The sequence below is a fragment of the Epinephelus moara genome, chromosome 2 (assembly GCF_006386435.1).
Source record: "Epinephelus moara isolate mb chromosome 2, YSFRI_EMoa_1.0, whole genome shotgun sequence".
NCBI classification, from domain to species: Eukaryota; Metazoa; Chordata; class Actinopteri; order Perciformes; family Serranidae; genus Epinephelus; species Epinephelus moara.
In genome coordinates this window covers 2,324,362-2,349,425 of record NC_065507.1, presented here as the reverse complement: position 1 = coordinate 2,349,425, position 25,064 = coordinate 2,324,362, and the positions used below count along the sequence as shown (strand labels likewise).

The 25,064-nt window shown below is 41.8% G+C and overlaps 3 protein-coding genes across 9 annotated transcripts in view; 1 reads left to right on the top strand and 2 right to left on the bottom strand.

Annotated features, from left to right (window-relative positions):
• The window catches only part of timm50 (translocase of inner mitochondrial membrane 50 homolog (S. cerevisiae)), a 54,049-nt gene extending 49,207 nt beyond the window's left edge, over window positions 1-4,842 (bottom strand). The window contains exons 1-2 of the mRNA XM_050065793.1: window positions 4,364-4,842; window positions 1,727-1,880 (exon numbers count right to left, since the gene is read on the bottom strand). Coding sequence (XP_049921750.1) covers window positions 1,727-1,880; window positions 4,364-4,576 — 367 coding nt within the window. The 5' untranslated portion in view covers window positions 4,577-4,842. The remainder of the gene's footprint in view (window positions 1-1,726; window positions 1,881-4,363) is intronic.
• Window positions 4,843-5,517: 675 nt separating this feature from the next.
• On the bottom strand, window positions 5,518-15,258 carry LOC126403156 (E3 ubiquitin-protein ligase TRIM41-like). Of its 2 annotated transcripts, none has more exons than XM_050065656.1 (2): window positions 15,102-15,258; window positions 5,518-10,883 (listed from the first exon to the last, which is right to left on the bottom strand). In XM_050065656.1, the coding sequence occupies exon 2, from the start codon at window positions 10,876-10,878 to the stop codon at window positions 9,118-9,120; it is 1,761 nt and encodes a 586-aa protein (XP_049921613.1). In that variant the 5' UTR covers window positions 10,879-10,883; window positions 15,102-15,258; the 3' UTR covers window positions 5,518-9,117. The 2 variants fall into 2 exon arrangements, with proteins under 2 accessions (XP_049921613.1, XP_049921622.1); XM_050065665.1 differs by lacking the exon at window positions 15,102-15,258 and adding an exon at window positions 14,584-14,659.
• Window positions 15,259-15,305: 47 nt separating this feature from the next.
• clip3 (CAP-GLY domain containing linker protein 3) overlaps window positions 15,306-25,064 on the top strand; it is a 33,903-nt gene continuing 24,144 nt past the window's right edge. For 2 of the 6 annotated variants that reach the window (XM_050065385.1, XM_050065377.1), the window contains exons 1-2: window positions 16,113-16,145; window positions 17,172-17,382. In XM_050065385.1, the coding sequence (XP_049921342.1) occupies window positions 16,128-16,145; window positions 17,172-17,382 (229 nt within the window). In that variant the 5' untranslated portion in view covers window positions 16,113-16,127. Of the gene's footprint in view, window positions 15,339-16,014; window positions 16,146-16,716; window positions 16,730-16,807; window positions 17,383-25,064 lie in introns of those variants that run through there. The other 4 variants (XM_050065401.1, XM_050065393.1, XM_050065405.1 and 1 more) reach the window with 4 other exon arrangements.

The window sequence follows — 25,064 nt, the reverse complement described above, 5'->3', positions numbered from 1 at the left end:
CCCGTCTGTGGGCTGTCCTTCTAAACAGGATGCTGAGCGTGATAAACCAATCACACCCAATGTTTACAACATCTTCTTTCCCCTCACTGGTGGTGAGAGTGGGGAGGGGGCTTCAGCTTGGCCAACTGCATGTAGTTTTACCTTGCAGAGTAGGGCTGAAACTAATGGTTATTTTGACTAACGATGATTGATTGACATGATTTTCTCAACTAATTAAAAAATGGCTTGTGTATAATGTGTCACAAACAAGCGATGTTGCTCATTGGAGTTTCCAAGATCCCAAAGTGACGTCTTCAAATAGGATTTGGATATGACGATAAACAAAAAATTAATTTCTACACTTTTTCCAAGCAAAAACCAAGAAATCACCACAAAAATACATTTCTGCAAACCAGTGATAAGTTTGTACATTATTTTGTAGTGGATACGTTAAAACTGTACGTTTCAACAATGCTGTGTATAATATGTGGTTAGGTTTATGTACAAAAAACACTTGGTTACGATTAGAAGAAAAATCATGTTTTAGCGTGAATTACCTGGGACTATCCCTGGCAAGAAACACGGTCGGTCAGAAACACAGGGCACTATCCAGGCTGAAAATGCAACAATGTCTTGGTAAAAAACAGTCGGTTTTCGTGACACTATCCTGGCAGGAAACACAGCCATGTATTGGTTAAAAAACTGCTGTTTGTGGCATTATCCCAGCAGGCCATGCAGACACGTCTGGGTAAAAAAGAACCACTTTTGGTGGCTAAAGAGCCGCTGAAAAGACAGCATTGATTCGCTAAATCACAACTGGTTTTATTCCAAGTGGAATAGAATATGAATATGGGGTTAAAAGCATTAAAATTTGTTGTTTTAAATTCATCTTTACAGGAACAGAATCCTGGTTACTTTGGATTATGAACATGTTCCACTGTGGACTGTCTTCACTGAGAACCAGGACTGCCATAATAATTCTTTTACATATTTGTTAATCAATGAGTCATTAAATCTGGAAGATGTTTTTGAATTTACAGTCTACAGATAAAAGCAGAAAATCCAGGAACAACAAGATCAAGATCACGTCTGGTGATTCAGCTTGATACATTACTCAACTATTTGAACAATCCAAATTGTGCTTGATAAATTTTCTATGAATCAACTAATTTTACACGAAACACTGAAAATAATGCAACGTGTGACACTGTGCTGTGATTGTTGTACCAAACTCGGAACAACTGCAGACCCTGAGACACATGAACCTGACTCCAATTTTCGTACATTAGTCTTGAACCGTTTCAGACGACCTGTTTCAAGATCAGTCCTGGATTAAATGAAGTGCTGGAAATATCCAGTCAGTGTGGGCTGCAGATAAAACCTGTTTAACTTAATGATAATCACAAGCTGTGGCGTCACTCCAAGGTCACCAGCGTTAGGCGTTTGTGGTGAATCACAGCAGTGACTGCACAGACAAACTGACAGCGTTTAATTGACCTGCAATGACTCCTCTGTTTGCACAATTCTAGGTCACAGAAGCAGCATGTTTTGGAGTAAGACAGCACATTAGTCTCTGGACAACATCAGTCCACCCCAGATTAGTACACCTGAATATTTTTAGGGTTTTTTGAGTGTTTTCGGACAAAATAATCAGAGACTTGTCTGATGAGCAGTTCTGGGTAAATGCCTTTTAAAATGACCAAACTCTTTTTGCAGGTTTTAGACACTCAATAGTTTCCACACTCACCGAACACGTAGACTATGCCGACCGCTCCGCCAACTCCCATGAGCCCCGCCAACCGTAGCACCATCTTCTTAGCGTAGGCGGTGTTTTCCTTCTGCTTCTTGTCGTCTTGTTCTTTCTCCTTCTCACCCTCCCCTCCCTCAGGAGGAGGCTGGCCCTGGACACAAACAAAAATTAAAATGTGAGAATCATTCGTGACTATAACAACAGATACAGATCCTGGACTTTAGCCTGAGCTGAGGGGGAATGTTACCCGATAACCGATCAGATCATCACCTTATCATTGCAAGTAGGGCTCCAACTAACAATTAGTTTCATTAGAGATTAATCTGTCAGTTATTTTGAGATTAACCAATGAACCTTTCAGTATATAAACAAATCCTTAATTCTTTTGTTTTGTAAAACCACCACGCAAAACTCTGCAAGTTAAAGTAATACCAGACAATTCAGCCCAGTCACCACAAGCAGGGTTTCCCATATATCCATTTATTTGTGGCATCGTGCCACGATCAAAACATCTGCCGCTATGTATTGATTTTCTATTTTTGCAGTTGGACTGGTTATTAGGAGCGCTGTTGGTACCATTCGGTTATTCATTCATGCACACTCTCGCAGCACAGAGCAAACGCTGGTCGCAGATGGAGGAGCAGAACATCAGGTGCAGTCAAAGTGAAATTTTCATTGTGCTTTCACTCACAAACAGCTGCTCATCGAATCAAATCGATCTGATCTGATGTGATCAAATCAAATTGGGAGGACACAAAGTCCAACAGTTTAAGAACAACGTTTCTCAATACACAACTGTGATGAATTTAGGAATCTCACCATCTACAAACCATAATATCATCAAGAGATTCAGAGAACCCAGAGAAATCGCTGCCAGTAAGGTGCAAGGCTGAAAACCAGCACTGAATGCCCGTGACCTTTGACCTTTCAGGCTGCGCTGCATTACAATCTGACACAACTGAATAACAGATCTTACTACATGAGCTCAGGAACATTTTGGAAAACCACTGTCAGCAAACACATCGGGCTAAAGAGGGAAAGGACCCTCCAGATTGTTACCAGCTCAAAGTTCAAAGCATCAGTGATGGTATGGAGGTGTGTTAGTGCGCATGGCATCATGGGTAATTTCACATCTGTGAAGGCACCATGAATGCCGAAAGGCACATACAGGTTTTGGAGCAACATGCTGCCATCCACACGACATATTTTTCAGGGACGTCCCTGCTTATTCCAGCGAGACAATGAGACGCATTCTGCTCGTGTCCCAACAGCGTGGCTTGGCAGTAAAAGAGTGCAGGTACCAGACTGACCTGTCTGCAGTCCACACCTGACTCCCACTGAACATGTGTGGAACATTATGAAGCACAAAATATTATTATTGGGCAACTGAGGTCGTATATCAAGCAAGAATGAGGAGAAGACTTATAAAACTTCAGTTACCACATGCTTACTGAGTGTTGCTCAAAGAAAAGATGATGTCACACAGTGGTAAGCCTGATCGTCTCCCTAACTTTTCTGGAACGTGTTGCAGGCATCAAATTCAGAATGAGTGTATATTTACAAAAAAAGAACAATGAAACTCATCCGTTTTAACATCATATATCTTGTCTTTGTACTGTACTGAGTTGGATATAAGTTGGGCAGCTGTGGCTCAGAAGTAGAGTGGGTCGTCCACTAATTCGAAGATTGCCGGTTTGATCCCCGGCTCCTTCAGCCCGCATGTCAAAGTATCCTTGGGCAAGATACTGAACCTCAAATTGCTCCTGAATGGGTCAATGTGACATGCGGTGTAAAAGAGCTTTGAGCAAGTGCAGTCCAAAAAGGATTTGCAAATCTCTCCCCATGTTGTACAGTCACACATGGTGCCTGTGCTGCAGATTTGGGTTTCCGGGAAGGCTAACTGACGGCGGGGAGGAGAGGACGAGACAGGGGGAGGGGATGGGGGTCTGCTCTGACCTTCAAACCAAACAAACCTTGGCATGTCAACGCCATTTATCTAGCAGCTGCTACAGATGAAATCAAGCTTTAGCTCAGTGTGTCTGTGAGGAGCTGATAGAGGCAGGGACTTTAATGTTACAGATGATGGCACAGGTTAAACTGATGCTATGCTAACTTAACAAACCACAGTAACACAGCACACATTATTTAATTGACTATTTTGTTGGGAAGGTACCGTATGGCCCCAGGTGATGACTGTTAAACTCATGTGTCACTGACAGGCGTCACAGAGAAACAGTCAACCTACCAGTCTCAGTAAAAACGCATGCTAACATTAGCCGGCTAACCTGTTAGCGTCCCTAATCTCAGGTTCATTCATTCAGCAGACACGCAGTCTGGAGCCGAAACGTAATATATCTGACGCCGACATGTATCGTGATAAATAACACACGATAACTAACCCACACTGTCTATCACTCTCTGGTTATTCAGATAAACATTTACATGTAAATTAGCTTCCAGCTTAACGTGAGGCTGGAAATGTCAGAGATGTTGCTTCGATTTGGTTTACATGGACAACTCGTGTGGGCGGGGTCTTACGGCCGGATCCACTGGCTGCAGTGTAATCGTTCTCCCCGCCAACAGTGCTGATATGTTACCCAAATCGAGCGCACATAAGCAGGCTAACTGTCCCACCTGACTCTGCTGCTGCTGCTGGAGCCTCTCCTGGAGGATAGCCTGAGCCAGTCCGCCCGTCGCGCTGCCCGTTCCGGCCGGCGACTTGTCCGTGGAGAGTGTCCGGACGATATCCACCACAGCCGGGGAGGAGGCACCCACCGCCCCGCTCCTGAGCCTCAGCAGGGCCCGGCTCGCTCGCACACACATGGGGAACACAGGAGTAGCCGACATGTTGGATAGTAGCACTAGCTGCCCGGCGAACGTATGTGAAAAGGACAAAAGCACCTGATTGGCTCAGGCCGGTTTGAGTGACAGGCGGAAGGAGCGCTCAGAGCAGCGATGGGCCACATGGAGCGGGAGGAGGGCGGGCGCAACAGCGTCCGGTCCAATCAGAAGCAAGAGAGAGTCTGACCTTCGATTGTGACAGAAAACTGCCATGATGGTTGATGGCAAAATGCCCAAAGTATGGTCCATTACATCATTACATCATTACATCACCTGTAACACAAAAACTGCCAGCTTATTGATTAACATACGGTATAAACACATATACTGTATGTTTCTATATTATATTATATTATATTATATTATATTATATTATATTATATTATATTATGTATTGTGTTATATTATATAATATTATATTATGTTATATCACATTATATTAAACTACACTTTACTAAAATAAAATGGCCAAATTATGCATCACCTGTGAAAGAAAAACTGTCAACTTACGCTTTATAATATAACATCATTTACGTTTTATTTATTTAAATATATTCTATCATAACCACCTTTATTGGCCAATTATGTGTTCACATCCAAGGAATTTGATTGTTTTTTTTTTCTCTTTTTTTTGCATATACTGTACGTATCTATTTTATAATATACTGCACTTTATTTAATTATACCCATGCTATCCTGTTTTTATACTTACTTTTCTATTTTACCTCATGTTACATTGCTGTATGATACTATGCATCCTTTCACCTTACGCTTTTGTAATTAACCATATTATACTATATCATGATAGTATGTTACTGATTTTTAATATGTCCCTTGAATGGGCAGGTACATATAAATGTTTTGGAAAATTAATGAATTGCTATTTTCTAATGTATACAGGCCACAGTGAAACATATTCACAATTTTTTTTTTTTTTAAATATGACCTTTATTTTCCAAATTATGAAATTGTATCTCCTGAGACATATCAGCCATTTAGAGTAAACATTTTCCCACCTCTTTAAATATGTCATGTGCATACTTTGAAAACATTTTATAACCAATTAATTATCTACTTTCTTTCATGTTGTGTGTGTGGGAGTGATAGAGAGAGAAAGAGAGATAGAAATACAAGGGTTGATCAGGTATTATTGCAGACACACACATACAATGAAATATGTACAATGAAACCACCACATCTTTTACAGAAACATTTTCAGTTCTTCTATCTTCCCTCATTCACTCTGCTTTGCTCTCTCCTCACAGGAGCTACCATTCATTGCAATCCTCATCTTCCTCACTAGTTCCCTCCTCTCAATCTGAACTGTCAGGGAGCAATACAATAAGTTTCACACCTTTATATTATTGATTATCTGTAGAGAATAGGCCTTAAAACACGAGCATATCTGTGACCGGGGCAATGTATCCTCCAGTATACAGACATTCAAGGCCTGATAATCACAGTTTTAAAAATGCAATTCATTAATTTACAAACAGAACATGTTAAAATTATCCTTCAAACCAATTTTCTAAAACAAAATCCCCCCTAAAGTATAATAAACATGAAGAAACAGCAACAGCATGTACATAATGGTTAATGTCTTTGACAGCGTCATTCTGGATTTATACAAATGATCAGTATATTTTTGAATGATGGCATGAAGCTCCATGAGTCGCTGACCCATCCCCATCTTCAATATTTGTCATGATATGAAGTGCCTGTCAACGGACTGTGCCACCCAGGAGCAGGGACCGTTCAAGGGATATTTATATCGCTATCCTAATTCAGACATATTTGAAACACCATTACTTAATCACATCATCAGTCTGGTGTGCACTGTGAAGTTAGACCTACTGACTGCTGTTATTAATCACACCACTGTCTCTTTATCTTGCAATATTTGTTTGCATCTACTCTTTTCTAATTTAAATATATATATGAACAAACTGTACAAATATTCTTGTGTCAGCCTTTACGCATTTTACAGCTGACTGCCATTTAAAATCATCTGTCTACACCGCCCCCCAGTGGTCACAGGGTATAATCACACCCATTTCAAAAGATGTCAAGGATGACATTACACACCTTGGCCACCAGAGAGTACTGTACACACATGGATATATACACACTAACCGCTTGGTGACCACTTCCAAAGCTGACTGGGTTAGTGCTACAGTCAGTCTCAATGAAATTTGTATTTTCTGTACAGTCAGGTAAACATGACCAGGAGCTCTTCATTTCTCATCTTGTCTGATACTCTATGACTATAATACTCTTTAATATATTTATCCCACATAATATTAGCAGTTATAATGCTCAGCTATTTGAAGAAATTAAAAGGCCAGCTGTGAATCTCACCAGCTGTTTGACTACTTGACACCTGAGGCTGCACTGCCCAGCAGACGTCATCCTAAGGTTATCGTTTTCATTACAGTTGTTCCCTAAAGGTGTTCAGGCACCAACTCTAGAAGTTTTTTGTCTGTTTGTTGGTTAGTTAAATCCATAATGTGACAGCAACTGTTGCCTAAAAACCTTGCAAACCATGTAAAAGACAAGAAACCCCTGTAAAAATCAGCCAAGTCTGCAAAAGAAAATGTTGACATTGTACGTTTCTGCAAACCATAGAAATGTTAGATTTGTATGTTTTACATGTAGGCTATCATATCAACATCTCTAAAGTGACGTAGTACATGAGCTGACTGTCATCAGGAGATCAGGAGGTGGAGATAGTGGATTGTGTGACACTTAGGCGAGATGCCTGCTGAGCTGTAGACCACCGTTCAAGACCAACAACAACAAAAGTGGCTGTGTTTCAGTTTCTCCTAGCGGTTTTTCTAGCAGCTTTGTTGCCACCAAATATGTTGTTTTGGCAACCTATGGCTAATTTTAGAGCAGCCTTTTAGCTGTGCAACTTTTTTTCTTTTTTTGTAGCAACCTGTCACTGTTTTTCCAGCTGCTATTATGCCACCAAACTTTTTTTTCTTTTCCGATCCATCACTGTTTTTCCAGCATCTTTTGTTGCCATTAAACGTTTTTTTGTGACCCTTCACTGTTTTTCCAGCGGCCTTTTAGTCACAAATATTTGTTTTGTATTGTTTTTGTAGCAACCCCTCGCAGCTTGTCCCAAGGCTTTTTTGGTAGTGACCCATTGCTGTTTATCCAGCATCTTTTGAACCAGCAAACATGTTTTTTTCTTTATTCTTTTTTTTTTGCGATTTGTCGTTGTTTTGCCAGTGGCCTTTTAGTTGCAAAACTTTTGTTGTTGTTGTTGTTGTTGTTTTTTTGTAGCAACTTGTCACTGTTTTTCCAGCATCTTTTCAGCCCAGCAAACATGTTTTTGTTTGTTTGTTTTTTTGCAATTTGTCATTGTTTTGCCAGTGGCCTTTTAGTTGCAAAACTTTTGTTGTTGTTGTTATTTTTTTGTTGCAACTTGTCACTGTTTTTCCAGCATCTTTTTAGCCCAGCAAACATGTTTTTGTTAGTTGTTTTTTTTGTGATTTCTCGTTGTTTTGCCAGTGGCCTTTTAGTCGCAAAACTTTTGTTGTTCTTTTCGTAGTAACTTGTCACTGTCTATCCAGCATCTTTTTAGCACAGCAAACATGTTTTTGTTTATTTGTTTTTTTGTAGTTTGTAGTTGTTTTGCCAGTGGCCTTTTAGTCGCAAAACTTCTGTTGTTGTTGTTGTTGTTTTTGTAGCAACTCGTCACTGTTTTTCCAGCATCTTTTTAGCCCAGCAAACATGTTTTTATTTGTTTGTTGTTGTTTTTTTGCAATTTGTCGTTGTTTTGCCAGTGGTCTTTTAGTCGCAAAACTTTTGTTGTTGCTGTTGTTGTTGTTGTTGTTGTTTTTGTAGCAACTCGTCACTGTTTTTTCAGCATCTTTTCAGCCACCAAACTTTTTTTTTTTTGGTAGTGACCCATTGCTGTTTTTTCAGGATCTTTTTGGCCACTTAACATGTTTTCTTGTTATTGTTGCTGTTTTTTTGTGACCTGTTGCTGGTTTTCCAGCAGCTTTTTAGTCACAAAATATGAGTGGTTTTAGGCAACTCGTCACTGTTTTTTCACTGGGGAAAGTGCCATGGAAAAGTCTTTGTTGTTGTTTTATTAAGACATCACTGTGTTTCCTGCTGGGATAGTGCTATGAAAAGTGGTTGTTTCTAACTGAGACATCACTGCTTTTCCAGCAGACTTGTACCCCTTAATTTGGTATTTTAAGCCAAAGCATGATATTTTCCTAACCCCAAGTGGTTTTTGTGCCTAAACCTATTTAACACAGCGATATCATATCTGCTACATAATAACACACAAATGTAACATATCTGAGGTTTACAGAAATGTACAATACTAACAGGGCATTGTATGGCATTGTAATGCCACCATGGTGTTGTACCAACCAAATCCGGCGATTTGGTTGGCAAAAATATGCCCCAGCTTACTGAGGAGCTGATATACACTGTTGTAATGATGACATATTTTGGACACACATTCACCAACAACCTCTGCCATTATTAGTCAGGCAGGGTTTTAGTTTTACAAACTGAACTGATCACTACTTTCCTTTTGTGCATCTGACAGGAGTGATCTGTAGAGGAGCAGAGTCACTCCACTCAGCACTGGGTCGGAATAACGGGTAGATCCTGGTCTTTCCTGAGTTGTAAACCCTGAATGCTAATAAATTACCCAGAAATGTCCCACTTGCTGTAAAGGCACATCCTGTAAAGGAGTAGATCACAGCCCTTGTATCCACGTCGTAGAAAGAAACCAACCCTCCTTCATAATCCACAAACACCCCAAGGTTCTGGGGCTGTTGAGACAAGGAAAGCTTGACAGGAGGATTTGCATTAGCCTGGCAGTTTCCCCAATAGGACCCCAGTGTCCAGCATCCGTTTTCAGGGCTGAGGGACAAACCAGCACCCTTCCTGTTGACTGACTCTCTTGCCACTCCGACTTCCCATCCTGTTTGCCCTGTGAGCGTTACTTCATAGTAAAACTTGCCGGAGGAAAACCCCTCATTTCCAAGGACAAAATGGAACGAGTCAAACCTTGTGGGGTTGTCAGGGACTCTCCTCTTGGTGCTTCCATCTCTCACTTGTTTCCTGTCCCCAGAGACAATTAGGGAGGGGTGTGCTGTGTCAGGGTCCAGAGACACTTCTATTGCGTATTGCTCCTGGATTTTCCCAAGCTCATCGTCAAATGCATTCACTGTTTGGGTTTTCATCGATTCCTCAACTGTCTCGTCTTTATCCACCAGATTGACTGCCTGGATAACGTTCTCCATCTGTTCATTCAGCATGTCCTCCATCTTGGCTATCACACTCCACAATGTCTCTGCCTGCAGGAAGCGTTGGACTCTTTCTGTAATGCGGTGTGTTGTGTTTGAAGGTGGGGAGAAAGATGGGAGGTCCTGGAGGAGTCTAAAGTTGTCCTCGTTTGATGAAAGCTCCTCCAGCTTGGTACTCATCTGATGGTTCTCTGCAATCTCCAGCTGTAGTTGTCTGATGAGTGCTTCGGCATGCTGCTCTGCTGCTTTCTGCTTCTCCTCCAACAGCTCAATCAGCTTCACCTTTTTGGTTTCAATCGAGGCCGACAGAACAGCAAAGGCTTTGACAGTTTCCACCTTCACTTTCTCCACTTCCTGCCGACCTTGCTTCATTGAGTTTTGAATCCTCTTGGTCGTGTTGCATTTCTCGCTCACAGTGTGCTTAACTTGCCTTTTCACAAACTTCAGCATAGTTTTCCTCTCCTTAAACTCCTCCTCTAAAGAGATGGCGCTATGCATCACATGGTCGTCCCTCAAGCACATGAGGCAAACACAGCTCTGGTCTTTCTTGCAGTAAAACTCCATCACCTTGTTGTGTTTCTTGCACACTCTGTCCTCGAGGGTCTTCACAGGGTTGATCAGCTCGTGCCACTTGAAGGCCTGAGTGTGATGTGGCTCCAGGTGAGCACTGCAGTAAGACACCAAACAGGTCAGGCAGGATTTCACAGCCTTACGCTTTATCCCATGGCAGACATCACAGGGCACATCCCCGGGCCCAGCAGTGGAACTACTGTCATCACCTGCAACTTTCTTCATCTTGAAAAGCTCCACCATGTCTCTGAGCTCTGTGTTGACTTGCAGCTCGGGGACATTGTGGAAATTCTCCTTGCACAGTGGACACTCACTGCAGTTTCTGGAAGACCAGTAGCTTGTGATGCAGCCCTTGCAGTAGTTGTGTCCGCAGGGAGTGGAGACGGGCTCATTGAAAACATCCAGACAGATTGAGCACAAAAATTGCTCTTCGGATGGGGAAATGTTGGCTGAGGCCATATTATCTGGAGTGGAGAAGAAAGAGAGAAGGAGAAGGGTAGAAGGATAAAATGATAAAACAAACTGAAGTTAACAGGTAGACTAAACAGGTGCTTCTTAATGCTGCAATCACTACGAGGATTCTTCCGAACCCACTGACTCTGCAGCGAGTTGAGCTATCCACCATGAATTTCCTGGAAATGTTTTACATACTCAGATATACTGATCTACCCACCTGGTATTTTACGCTGAGGAAAGTAAACAAAGAGCTAAAGTCCAGAGGGAGTGAGACCAAAACAAACTTGTTCCATAAGGTCAGATTATTTTTCTCTTTAGCAGAAACATTTCCTGATGATTTTTGTCATTGGTCACTGCCGCACGGTAAGCATGCTCTGTTCTTCCAGCATTGGATTGTGTTGTTAATGTGCTAACTGGCTAACTAGCATCATGACGGTCTCCCAGCCTCTCACGCAGGTGCAGAACGTATGTGCTGGTTGGCCTGGTTGGTTTTTGCCGTCAGTGTCTGAAACTGAAATCATTGACAAAATGGTGGGATTTGACAACTTCAGAATGAGAACGGGCTATCTTAAACATGTATAGGGTGACCATATTTTGATTTCCAAAAAAGAGGACACTCGGCCGGCCACGAGATAACCTACTTAGATGATACTCGCAGTTTACTCAATGATGCCTTATAATTTTAATATATTTAAAGTTTATATGTATGGATAGAAAATTCAGTTATATTACAAAATAATATCTCTCAAAGACAGAAATTCAGATAGGCCCCAATAGATAGGGGACACATACACACACACTAGAGTGTGGCTACCCAATCCGAGCCCGACGGGTCCTGACAGTAGGCCTACCCAACGGGTCGGCCGGGTTCGGTCAAAAATGTATAAATTGTATTCGGGCTCGGGTCGGATTCGGTCAGCTTTCAGTGAAAATGTAGTGTAAAAATAAATAAAATCCTATTGTCTGTCCTGTTTATTGCATGGGGACTGTTATTTATGTGACAACACCTGAACATAACACACACAGACACTCATTGGCTGTTTGTTTCTACCTCTCCCCTCGCTGGAAGCCTCGGACCTCCCACCGCCCGCTCCCGTCTCAAACACGGAGCAGCCACGGCACACGCCCAGCCTGTTAAATAGCCTGTAACCGTAACAACTGTGTGACACAAACTCAGTGCTTTGGTCATTAAATAATGTCGGGCTCGGTTCGGTTTCGGACATAACAAAACAGAATGACTGTCGGGTTCGGACAGAAATATCCTGTGCCGCACTCTAACACACACACACACACACACACACACACACACACACACACACACTAACCAAGGAAAACCGGACATTATCATCAATTTATAAACACCCCCCGGACGCCCCGGAGAGGACGTGAAAAGTGGACATGTCCGGGCAAAAGAGGACCTTTGGTCAGCCTAAACATATAGCTCTGAATCCCAGTTGCTGGAAAGTTTGTTTGTGCCACTGTAGGTTTCTGTAAACCACAGATACGTTAAATTTGTTCCCTTCATACGTATCATATCAGTCTTTCTGAAGTTTATGAGCTGACTTTTCCTGCGGCTTTACAAGCAACAGACATGGGTGTTTTGTTGCGATCCATCGCAGTTTTTCCAGCTGGGATTGAGCCTTGAAAAGAAGTTGTGTTTTTCTAACCCCCAAATTCCACCAGATGCGTGTTGGTTGCATCTGTGCTCCGGAACAGCAGCGGAGCCGATACGTTTCAATTCTAGTCAATGTGTATGCTTCCACCGGCTGCGTCTCCGTCACAGCTGCGGCGCTCCGGAGCCCTCCGCAACAGATACGCAGGACTTCTATTTTTGCTGGACGCCGGAGCACAACACAGCAATTCAGCAGAGCAGATCGTGTGGGGCAGGAAGTCGTGCACAGAAACAAAATAAAACATCTGGTTAATTTTCAAAATAAAATACACAGTGTTCACGGCGGATCATATTTCCCTGCACTACACCTTGAAAACTACATAATGGGCAGAGGCAGGCCTGAAGTCAACAGGTCAGAGGTTTTCAGACGTCATTTCACCCCGTTGACACCATGGACGAGGAGATGTTAATCATGGAGGTGCACCCAGATGTCTTCCTACTACTCTTCCGGTTTTGTGGTTCTGTTCATAGAAACTACATCTTATTATATCGCGCGATTATGCGTGAATACACGAGATCTCGTGGGTCCTCGTGACTCCCGTTGTCCGGTGGAGCTGCACCGCTCCGCACAGCAAACGCAGCCGGTGGGTGTTGACGGACGGCGGAGCACGCAGCAGATAACCAGCGCAGCCGCTCTGCAATGGACACGCATCCAGTGGAATTCCAGCGTAAGACATCACTGCATTTCCAGCAGGGATTGTGCCCCCAAACTGGGTATTTTAAGCCAAAAGCCTAACCCTAACCCCATGACCTTTTACTCACCATAACCAAGAGGTTTAATTTCACTCAAAACCACAAATGTCAGCTCCTTCATGGTGCTAGAGGAAAAGTCGGGGTGGGGGGTCACCAAGGACCATGCCTCCAGTATATGCTGTTTTGGAAATGAAGCTCTAGCTAAAGTTCAGTCAGGAAGGCTGTACTTTTGCCAACCTGGTCGCACTCCGAAGTCATAACAGTCCAGCACTTGGTCAGTGACGACATTATTATTTGACATATCGCAATATCTTAATTTGGCACAAATGTCCACGTTGACTCAACAATGAACTAAATAGATTTTTGTGGTCAAAGGTCACTGTGACGTTGCATCTGTCTCATTCTTGTGAACACAATATCTCAAGAATACCTTGAAAGAGTTTCTTCAGTATTGGCACAAACATCATATTTGAGTGAAGGATGAACTGATTAGCCTTTGGTGGTCAAAAGTTAGGGTCAACACCGTCCATTGCATTCTGGTGAATTGGACATCTCAGAAACCAACCCAGTCTAAAGTCGCTGAAATCCAGCGCTTGGTCGGTAACTTTCGGCGTTAGACACCGACGAAGAAAGCTGTCCTTTCCAACGGCGTGATACACAGCCAGTTGCTGTTATTGTTTAATGGTGCCTGGCGTCAAGAGGAGACAGTGGACAACAACGAAAGTTAAGGGGGCAGAAGTCCGAGTAGGGTGGGTGGGATGGGTAGTGGATGGGTCCCACAACCACTGACTTTCCCCCCCGGGACGCTGGTGTTTACTTCCTGTAAGATTGTAAAGCCAAACCCTGTTCTTTTTTTTCTGAACCCCACCCACGTGCAAGTTTTGGCAAAGTATAACCATGTGCGTTTGCTGTTGAAGGAAAGAAAAAGTCAGTCTGCGGTGTTGTGCCTTACATGCACTAATGTATGCAAACTACATTTCCTGTGAAAACAGACAATGCATGTAACAGGCTGAAGTTGACACGGCGTCCCAGTCTGAGTCCAAGTCTGAGTCCAAGTCTGAGTAGGCTTTATTTCTAATTGCATTAATCTAGTACTCTGTAGGCTACACCTGTAATTTGTATCATTCTGGTCTCTCCTGATTAAAATGCTGAAAGTCTAACACATAGAACAGCCCAGGACTCTCATCAGTCCAACATCTGACACACACACACACACACACACACACACACACACACACACACACACACACACACACACACACACACACACATATACTGGCAGTTAGAAATCCCCAGTCATATCTTTGTCTCTCATTAATGTCAGTTCAGTGCAGATAACTTACTGAAACTGCAGAGTCATACTTGTCTCTCATTAATGTCAGTTCAGTGCAGATAACTTACTGAAACTGCAGAGTCATACCTGAGAAGGCAGAGCAGAAAACATGGACTGGATTGTTTCGTGCTGAACAATGTGAAGTCACATTTATTCACCACAGTTCGTCTCACAGTGTACACTGCTACATGTGCCTCTCTGCTTGTCACATTCATCGTGAATTTGTCAAAAATAACAAATTACTTAAAAATAAAAATGCATGTGAGGAATAATAAGAGCATTTTCATATTGTTAATAGGTAAAACATATACTGTGTGTGTCACCGGGACACAGGGAGAATCTTTACATTCTCACATTGAGTATTTTCACTTTACTTTTGTGCTCTTACAGTGACCAAGCATCCACTTTATATTCCTGGCTACATACCAGAGCTGATACTGATGAAAGTGAAACTGGTACGTCACAGTGAAAATGAAATCAAATGAATTTGAATATAAAATCAGATAAGGCAACAAAATCAAAGCTCACCTGTTCAGAGGTTACGGCTGTTTTCGCTCAGTGGAAGAACAGGAAAATCAGCTGCAGACAAATCATCTGTTTCACTTTCATTTCCTGAGAATAGAAACACACGCCTCTGGGTGTGTGTGTGTGTGTGTGTGTGTGTGTGTGTGTGGGTGTGTGTTTGTGTGTGTTTATGCCTCCACTCCTACTTTAATGAGGACCCACTTGACCTTTAGACCCTGAGAGTGAGGACATTTTTGAAAAGTGAGTTGACATTTAGACAGAGAGGACATGTTTGGAAAGTTATTATTATTATTTTTTATTTAGCTTTACAAAAATTAAGAAGAATTTTTGAAACATGAAGAGATATTAGAAATATTTGGAAATTGGGGCCATTTTAAGGAAGTTGAGTACATTTTGGAAAGCCACGACATTCTTGAAAAATGTGTTTTGGGAACGTGGGAGAAAAAGTCAAGACACTTTTTTGGAAATTACGGACTTCTGAAAAGAAAACATTTTTGGAAAGCAATGTTCTTCTAAGACGGCGAATGTTAAGATAGAAAAAAAATATATAATTTTTGATTCATAACTATTTTTTAAACATTCTGAAAATTCAAAACATTTTGGAAAGTGTTGTGGTTTTGGTAAAGTTAAATATTTAAAAAGACAATTAATTAATTTGAAACATAAAACATTTCAATTCCGATTTGAAACACAATCTATGAGAATTCATGGTCTATCATTTTAAAAACTAAATGTTTCTTACCTTTCAAAAAATGTCTTCACTTTCTAAAAAAAAACCCCGCTTCCCCAAAATGTCCCGGATTTTTGAAAACTTAATTCACTTTGAAAAATTGTTCAGAATTTCCATTTTTTACATTTTTTTCATTATTTTTATTTTATTTTTTCTTTGGACCTCACATTTTCGGAAGCTGGGAACATTTTGGGTAGTAAGGAAATTTTTACATTTTTATGTTAAGGGGAGGGGAAATCTTTAAGAGTGAGGAAATTTTGTAAAGTGAGGACATTTTTGGGAAGTGGAGACTTTTTGACATGAGAACGTTTGGAACGGTAGGAAATGTTTTTAAAATGTAACTTTTTAAAAACAAAGTAGGAAAATGAATTTAAGTTACGCTGTTATTTTTATTTTAACTTTATTTTTTGAAAGTTTTTTTTTTTAATTACATGTTTATTTACTCATTTATTTATTTGGGAATTTCAGAACTATTTCCAAAAGTGAAGAGATTTTGAAAATTGAGGATATTTTGGAATGTGGGTTTGAGAAAGTTGGGAAATCTTTTGAAAGAGAAACAATCTGGGGACTTTTTAGACAGTGGGGACATTTTGAAAATTTTCAAATAAAAAAATGTAAATTCAGAACCATTTTTAAAAGTAAATAGCTTTTTAAAATGACAACATTTCTGGAAAGAGGGGGCCTTTTTTTCATAGTGAGAATTTTTGGAAAGGTAGTGATTGTTTTTAAAATGTTATTTTTTAAATCTAGCTCTTTTTTATTTTAACTTTCTAACAATCTATTTTGTAAATTTAGAACTATTTCTAAAAGTGAAGGCATTTTGGAAAGTGTTGTGGTTTTAGGGACGTGGGGACATTTTTGGAGAGTGGGAACTTTTAGACAGTGAGGACATTTTTGAAAAGTTAAAATAAAATAAAAAATCAATTCAACTGTATTTCAAAACCAATCCTGAAAGTGAGTGCATTTTGAAAATTGACGATATTTTGAAAAGTGAACGTTTTGGAAAATGGGTATGCCTTCTTTTTAGACAGTGAGGACATTTTTGAAAACTTAAAATTAAAACATTTAAATTCTAAACAATTTTTAAAAGTAAATTCATTTTTCAAGTGAGAACATTTTTGGGGAAAGGGGACTTTTTTGGATAGCGAGAGTTTGTGGAGAGGCAGGAAACCTTTTATAAATGTAACCTTTAAAAAAATCAGTTCAGTTCAAATTAAAATTATTGTTTTGAAAGTTCATCACGTGGGAAAATCGGGACATATTTGCAGTGTAGGAGAATAAAATGTCTCTAATTGTTTCATTCCCCATAGCTATGAGGTTTATCATGACTTTTTTTAATGCAGGCATTATTTGTGTTGTCGGTCCGTTTAAGCTCCTCTGTATTCGTTGAATCGATGCGTGACGTGAAGCCTGAGCATCATGACTTTAATGAAAGCAGGGAGGAGGGAGGGGGTGTTGGAGCCAGCAGAGACCGAGCAGAGCATCAGTGTTGTTCCTGCCGTGGACCAGAGAGGAGAGAGACCCATCACACAACAATCAGCGGCTTGTTTTCAGGTAAAACACCTTCAGCTGCAGCTTTAAACGACACGTGTCTGTTCTTCACGATGATCGTTATCAGTGTGTTTGTGTGTGATGATGATGATGATGATAATGATGCTGAGGCAGAGAGATGGAGGGGGAGAGGGGCGCTGTTCAAAACAACACCTCCGAAATAAACCTGCATTTCATCTCCAACACTCACACTGACGGGTCAGACTCTGAAGAAACGAGCATGCTGTGTGTTTAATATCTAGATGAAATTAAGATTCACAGCTTCGTGTGTTTTTATGCGTGTGCGTGTTTTCATTGTCTGTCATCGGGGCGTTTTTTCCCATCCTGCCCTTCACTACGCACATTGGCACAAAGCACAACCCGGAGCTGTAGCTGCAGTTTGTATTTGCTGTGTCTGGGTTTGATCGCATCATAAACATCAGCTGGTGTGTCTGAAGCTGTGCAGAACAAACTGTCTGCTGCCTCTGATCGGGTTTTTATGATATTTGGTGTCTCCGCTTTGGTTTGTTGTAAAATGGAGGCTGCATGGATGGAGGAGGAGGAGGAGGAGGAGGAGGAGGATGCTGCCATGGCCTCCCTCCGCCTCACTCCCACAACCTGCTGGTGTACACATCACATGGTATTCCTACACCCTCCAAATCATCCGAAATAGAGCCATTAAGCGGTGGTATTGTGTAAGTGTGTAACAGTAGGGGTGTGTGTCAGGCTCAGAGCTTAATGCTGGTTATTACGATGGTTTCCATCTCGGCCAGTATTCCCACTGGGACTCATGTATGAGACATGTGATCCAGTCTCTATAAGCACAGGACTGATTCAGTACAATCCATGTACTATCCATGCTGAGTCCACAGAGCTGCCAATAACATCATTTACAGATGATCATAATGTCAATCATTCACATATTTCATACTTGGCAGTATCCTTTCATATCATATTCCTCAACTGATGCAACAAACAAACATTTATTTGGAGACAACAATGGTAGCCTGTGTAGAAATGTAATCAAACTGTTGTACTGATTTAATCAAAATGCAGTAATTATTATATTATGATTATTGAAAGCAAAAACACCGGCAGCACGGTGGTGCAGTGGTTAGCATTGTCGCCTCACAGCAAGAGGGTTCCCAGTACAGACCCCAGGGTTTCTCCACACAGAGGGGGTGGGGGAACCCCTTTGTGTGGAGTTTACATGTTCTCCCAACTCATCCTCACTGCGACCTCGTCACATGTCCACGTTTGGTCATGGACTTTCCACGTCCACATATGACGTCCAAGGTACCCTGGGTGTGTTGGTTGTTGACGTTCTGGGACGCCGTGTCAACTTCAGCCTGTTACATGCATTGTCTGTTTTCAAAATACACTTCTGTTTTCACAGGAAATGTACAGTTTGCATACAGTCTCTTTCAAAATAAAAGCACTACGTCGTTACAACACTGCAAATTATTATTTTTTTCCTTCAACAACAAATGCACATGGTTGAGTTTAGGTAAAAAGAACAGGGTTTGGCTTTACAGTCTCACAGGAAGCAAACACCGGACCTTTTTAGGTAGGAATTATGCAAATTTGCAGGAAAGCCCAATCAGTCTTTTTTCAGCATTGGCAGTATAAAAACAAAATCGGGGAGTGCAGCAAAATGCCGCCTACCTACTTTTGTTTATACAGAATGTGCCTTTTTCGGGGCAATGGGGGGCGTGAGCAAGTAACAAAACGTGTAGCTCAGCGTGTGACGTAAACAGTGACGTGGGAGGGAAGCCGCAGCTGGTCAGTCCTTCAGCGATTCTCTCCTAAGTCAGCCCGTTCTTCACCGTCCCCGTCATCTGACGGTTAATGGCCTCTTCGTTTGCGAAGACAAGGAGGGNCTGTGTGTCTAAACGCTCGCAGCTGGCCGGCAAAACGGCCCAACATTCGCCGAAAATCTGGCAGTGTGAAAGGGGCTACCGGCTTCCTGGGTGACAGTCGATGGTTGTTGCACTCCAGTCACACTTTTGCCGCCCTAACTTGAATCCTTCTCCTGCTGTGTTTCCCTCTGACGCCTCCAGGTGCTGTCAAAATATTACACACACACTGCGCATCTTTTTCATTTGTTTTATTCTGAAAAATTAAAAAAAATATTTTTGTTCCTACCCACTGCCGACCCGCGTGTATTTCATTTTGCATGTTATTCTGTTTCATCAACGCAGTGGCAAACGTGGTTAGGTTTAGGCACAAAAAAGACTTGTTTATGGTTAAGAAAAGAAAACAGGTTGCTAAAAACACCAACGTTTGGTGGCTCAAACCTGCAGGAAACACAACGACGACTCGCTAAAAATAACCAGTTTTGTTTGTTGGTCTTGAGCAGTGTCTGCAGCTTGGCAGGCGTCTCCACCAGCTGTCACTCCATCCACCATCCCCTCCTCCTGATGACAGTCAGCTCATGTACTACGTCACTTTAGAAACTTGGATATGATTCGTATGAAACAAATATAACATGTTTGTGGATGGCAGAAATGTACAATGCAAACATTTGTCGTCTGGCGACTGGGCTGCCACCACGGCTCTGTCACTGTTTTTTTGGTGGTCTAAAAACGGGGAAAATGCACCTGTCAGTATGTCAGAAAACAAAAGAAGAGGTGGAGTCAGAGTGATGTAACAGCAGCAAGAAAAACACACAATTTCTTACGCATCAATTAAAGCCCAACGCACAATATATATTGTCTGATCAGCTGATAACAGACAAGGAACTGAAGAACAGAAATGCCAAAGATTTTTTTGAAATGTTTTTATTTTGTCACAACTGTAAAATGTCCTGCAAAGTATATTTCTCAGTTGCAAATATATATATATAATATCTAAAAAACAACAAGCAAAAACCACATCAACAATGTGTATAAATGTTCTGCAAAGTAAATATGTTATCATCAGATTTAAATGGTCAAATATTAGTTTTGGTATCAGCCTCAGAAACCCTGCATCATTCAGACTTTACTCTTTAATTTTCTAACATGAATTATTGTGCTCATTCTGCAGCCCTGGTGTCTGTGTGCATGCTGTCATGTGTGAGTCCGTGCTGACTCACACGGCCGTGTTGCGTAACCTTTGTCGTGGCCTCGGCTGAGTCCTGTTTCAGATGGTAATCACCGCTCGGTTGTGTTCAGGCAGGACTCAACCAGCTGAGGCTGCAGCCGGCGTTACATAAACCTCATCACAGACACACAGACAGAATTCACCATTCAGCGTCACCACAGGAAGTTTTCATCAGAGCGTTCATGCTGGACAGGAAGCTGAGGAGCACACGTGTTGTCGTCACGTGATCACTACATTGTTACTCTGTCTTGAGGAGCTGCAGTGTTTTATATTCTCAGACAAACTGAAACCAACACTGAACATTTGCTACTTGACAACTTGACTGCTAATTTCTTCTCTGCTCCGATAGCCTCTCATGACACGAGTTGTCATTTCCAACTCAGTCGGATGTTTTTCTCTGAGACACAATGAATGTTTTGACCGCCATTTCATCAGCTAGGTGACTAAGCCTGCCTGTCTTTGTCTGACTGGCCAGAGATGGTACTTATCAGACAAAGTAGCACCTGCGAACAATCTCTTCTCATTCTGAAGTCGTCAAATAACGCTGTTTGATTAGTGATTTCCACGTCACACACCAATGAGAAAAGCCATCCTGTAGCGGTGCTGTGATACCCGGCTGGGCGGTGTGTGTTTATAACTCCACCAAACGGTGTCAGTTTGAAATGCTGTCAGAAAACAATGTGATTTTAGGAGCTGGAAAGTCCTTGTTCAGCGGACGGGAGGGAGGTGGATGGGTCCAATAAACGGTCCAGAAGTTCAAACATTTATATTTGTATGCTAGATCTAAGCAGCTCACTCACATTAGCTCAGGTGGATCGCCAACAACCTGTTTTATACATCGAAGAACTTCTACCAAAAAAAAGACCTGCTTGGCAACCAGACCAGGCCTCTAATTGAGACAGGCCTTAATTTGTTAAAATGTGTAGCCACACCAGGCTAGTAAACTTTTATTTTACATTTGATTATGACTCTTGCATTAATGCACTGGTTGAGGTGAAGCTCATTTTAAACTATTAACTAATGTTAATTATTCCTCTGTACTGCAGATAGCTTTGGCCCGAGGCATTATGTTTTCGGGTTTTCCATCCGTCCATCTTTGTGAATGCGATATCTCAAGAACGCTTCAAGGGAATTTCTTCAAATTTGGGACGAATGTCCACTTGGACATTTTAGGAAATTATTAGATGTTGGTGGTGACATCATAATGGCAACACTTTTCTGACCATTACTCAGTGTCATATCTCAGGAACAGAAGGGGAGACATTTGGTCAGATACTGAATTGGTGACTCTAATCTTGAAACTGTGCTGATTGTATAGATCTTCAGTGTGTGAAGCATCCATGTTTTCACTGACATGGATGGGGACTATAAGCGAAACTTGACTGGTGCGAGGAGGCGCACATTTACAAGGCGGTATTTCCAGTTTTTCTGCACCTCGACATGTGCTTTTGTTGCATAAGGAAATAAATGTAAATACGAGGATGTTTTCCCAACGTTGTAGGTTTATTTAAAAAAGACAATCTGCATCTAACGAGCAGAAACTGCACATTTCCTGTGAAAACAAAAGTGTATTTCACAATGCACGTGACAGGTGTAAAGTGACATGGTGTCCCAAAATGTCAACAACAGACACACCCATGATGCCTAGCGTGTCATATGTAGACGTTAATAGTCTACTGAACAATCAGCGATAGTTGACGAGTCCGGAGTGAGAACATGTTGCAACGACAAAATGTAATTTAATTCTTAATATTCAAAGTGCAACATGGCAGCTATGTGTTTATCGTACAAGTTGACATCGCGATGATGATACAAAACAACATGCTGTGACCTGTTAATAATTTGAGGTCAAATTTAAATGTAACTGTTTTCTAACAGTCAGAATCCCTCTGTGTGAACAGTGTCAGTAACAGAGCTGCTGCTTGTGTGGATTAAACTGAGCAGACTATAGAGACATCTCACACCCCTCCCTTGACCTACTTGTGATCAGTGTGTGTGTGTGTGTGTGTGTGTGTGTGTGTGCAGGCGGATAAAGAGGATGTTACTGGTTTAACTGGCTTCTTGTACGAGCTGAATGCTGCTGCTGTGCTCTCTCGTGGCGTCCTTTAGGTGCAGTGAAACTGTTCTTCCTGTGTGACTCAGATGTGATGGTTTCTGATCAGTGTGCGCTGGCTGCCCACTGCTGTTCACAAGAGTTAGGTTCATATTTAAACATCCAGTGCCGATACAGGAAGAATTTAACCTGGTTCCAGAGCTCTGAGTCTCTGCAGGGAGTTACGCCTCCTACAGACTGTGAGATTTTAGCAATCCTATAAGTTTAGTGCAGCTACACTGTGTGACATGGATCTGATAAACATGGGAACAACATCATGTTTGATGTCTGCAGACCGTACGATGACAGCGCCGACTGAATCACAGGCTACGATGTACGATGGAGTTATTACCCCTCCAACTGTGAAGTTTTGTGGGCACTATATACTGAGGTGTGTGTGTGTTTGCAAACTGCTAGGTGTCTCACCTGGCAGCTGTAGCTCCGCCTCTATTTCCTTCCATGCTTCGTCCTTCTTTATGCGATCATGGTCAGAGCTGGAGGACACGTCATACAGACAAGGCTCCACAAGGTTTTCCTCTTTGCTGGAATCACACACATTTCTTTTAGCGTGTTTTGCGTCCATGGCGAGCTGCTATCTGTCTGTGTGTTTGGGTTTAGCGCTGATCACTGTGTCACTTCATGCTTTTGGGTTTAGCGCTGATCACTGTGTCACTTCATGCTGCATTTCTGTTGGTTGGTTAGTAGGCGTAGGTGGTAACAGCAGTCACACAGTGAGATGGTCATCCCAAAGTTATGACACTGTTCCAGGCTGTCTTTGATCGTGAGACTGTGACAATGTTCATCCTTGAACCTCTCACTGTGTGATGTAGGACCACTGTTTTAGAGCCACAACCAAAGATATCACCACGTTACTTTATCGTTGGTCATCCTTCATCTGGGACAGCCCAATACTGCAGTTTATACCGGGCTTAACACCTGTCTGATGTTGTGCTCAGTGACAGCTCTTTCCGTGACTGGAAAAATGGCTGAGCCAATCAGAGTGTTGTAGGAGGGACTGAAATGAAGAAATTTCCGTACGAGGAAAAGGTGGACAAAAAATGTCCTTCAATGTGAGCCCAAGTTGACCTCTCTATCTTGAAAGCTACACTTGCTTTGGCCTAAATTCGTCACAATACCTCACATCAGAGAGTTTTCAGTCACTAGCCTTCAGAGAGTCTACATGCCAGCAATGTGAACCCAGGAATGTTGAGTTCCCCAAAGTTTTATGTTAGAAATGTACAGAACGTTTCCCCAGCATTTAGAAACTGTACCCTGTACCCCTACACATATCATATCATATTAATGGACACTTTTATAAAATGTTGACTGCTGAGATTGTTGCCATCTGTTGATCCATTGACATGTTGATTTAAAAATGAAAAGTCAGTAATGTCAATATCAGATTAAGTCCAGTTTAAATTTATGTTGATGAAAAAGACGTGCTGAAACACTTTTTATTCTCTTTAAGACATCTGTGAATCTTTCTGTTGAGAAAATGTTTCAAGAATTTCCTTCCTCCCTCGGATGTGTGATGGTGATAGAGGAGAAGATGGAGGCTCGATAACGGAGGGAGTGGCCGCTGGATGGAGATCAGCGTCTCGTCCATTTGCTAAAGTGGAGAGTAGATTTAATCCAGTCAGGCGTGTCAACAGCTAATGACGGACAGTGAGCATTAGCATTAGCCTTTTTAGCCACTGCCATTATCAGTACAATGCAGCGGGTTAATTATCCTGCTTCTCCCTGTTTTCTCCCTCACACACACACACACACACACACACACACACACACACACACACACACACACACACACACACAGAGCTAAACATAGCCTTCATCTGCTGATGCAGAAACCAAGAGGACCTACACCCAGTCACCATCAGTCCGCACCACACCCTCTTACACAGTGGGGCAAACACAGCGCATAAAAAAATACACCCCTATTATTTTTGTGTACAACCCCACACCGCCGGCCGCTAGACGCCAGTGTGGGGTTGAATATGTCTCATTGCAGTGAATGCAATATCTTAAGAACACCTTGAGGGAATTTCTTCAAATTTGGCACAAACGTCCACTTGGACTCAACAATTAACTGATTAGGTTTTGGTGGTCAAAGGTCAAGTTTTTTGTCACATCTTTAGAACTAACACAAGTGTCTAACAGGATAATATGATGAAGTGATGACATTTTACACCCAAAAGGTCAAAGGTCAGCTTCACTGTTACTAAGGTTGCGATGCTATGGAATTTTCATGGTATAATAACTGTCTCAGAAAAGATTATTATCAGTTACAATGACACTTAAAGAGGCAACAGATAGGATTCGTTTTTTTTTTTTAGCTTGGCGCCACCTAGCGTCAGTGGTGTTGCGTCGCACTGTTGCAACGACCAAATTGACCGTGGGGATCAGAGATAATCAATCAAATGTAGGCTGTAAAGCCACCAGTATACCTCTGTGTATATGTAGAATGAGAAGGTGTGTGGACACTCTACTAAATAAATGAGTAAAGAGACCGAGCAACAATTATCAGATT

What these genes read in the sequence shown, in the direction of transcription:
- LOC126403156 (XM_050065656.1), bottom strand. Translation starts at nt 10,878, where the DNA reads ATGGCCTCAGCCAACATTTCCCCATCCGAAGAGCAATTTTTGTGCTCA.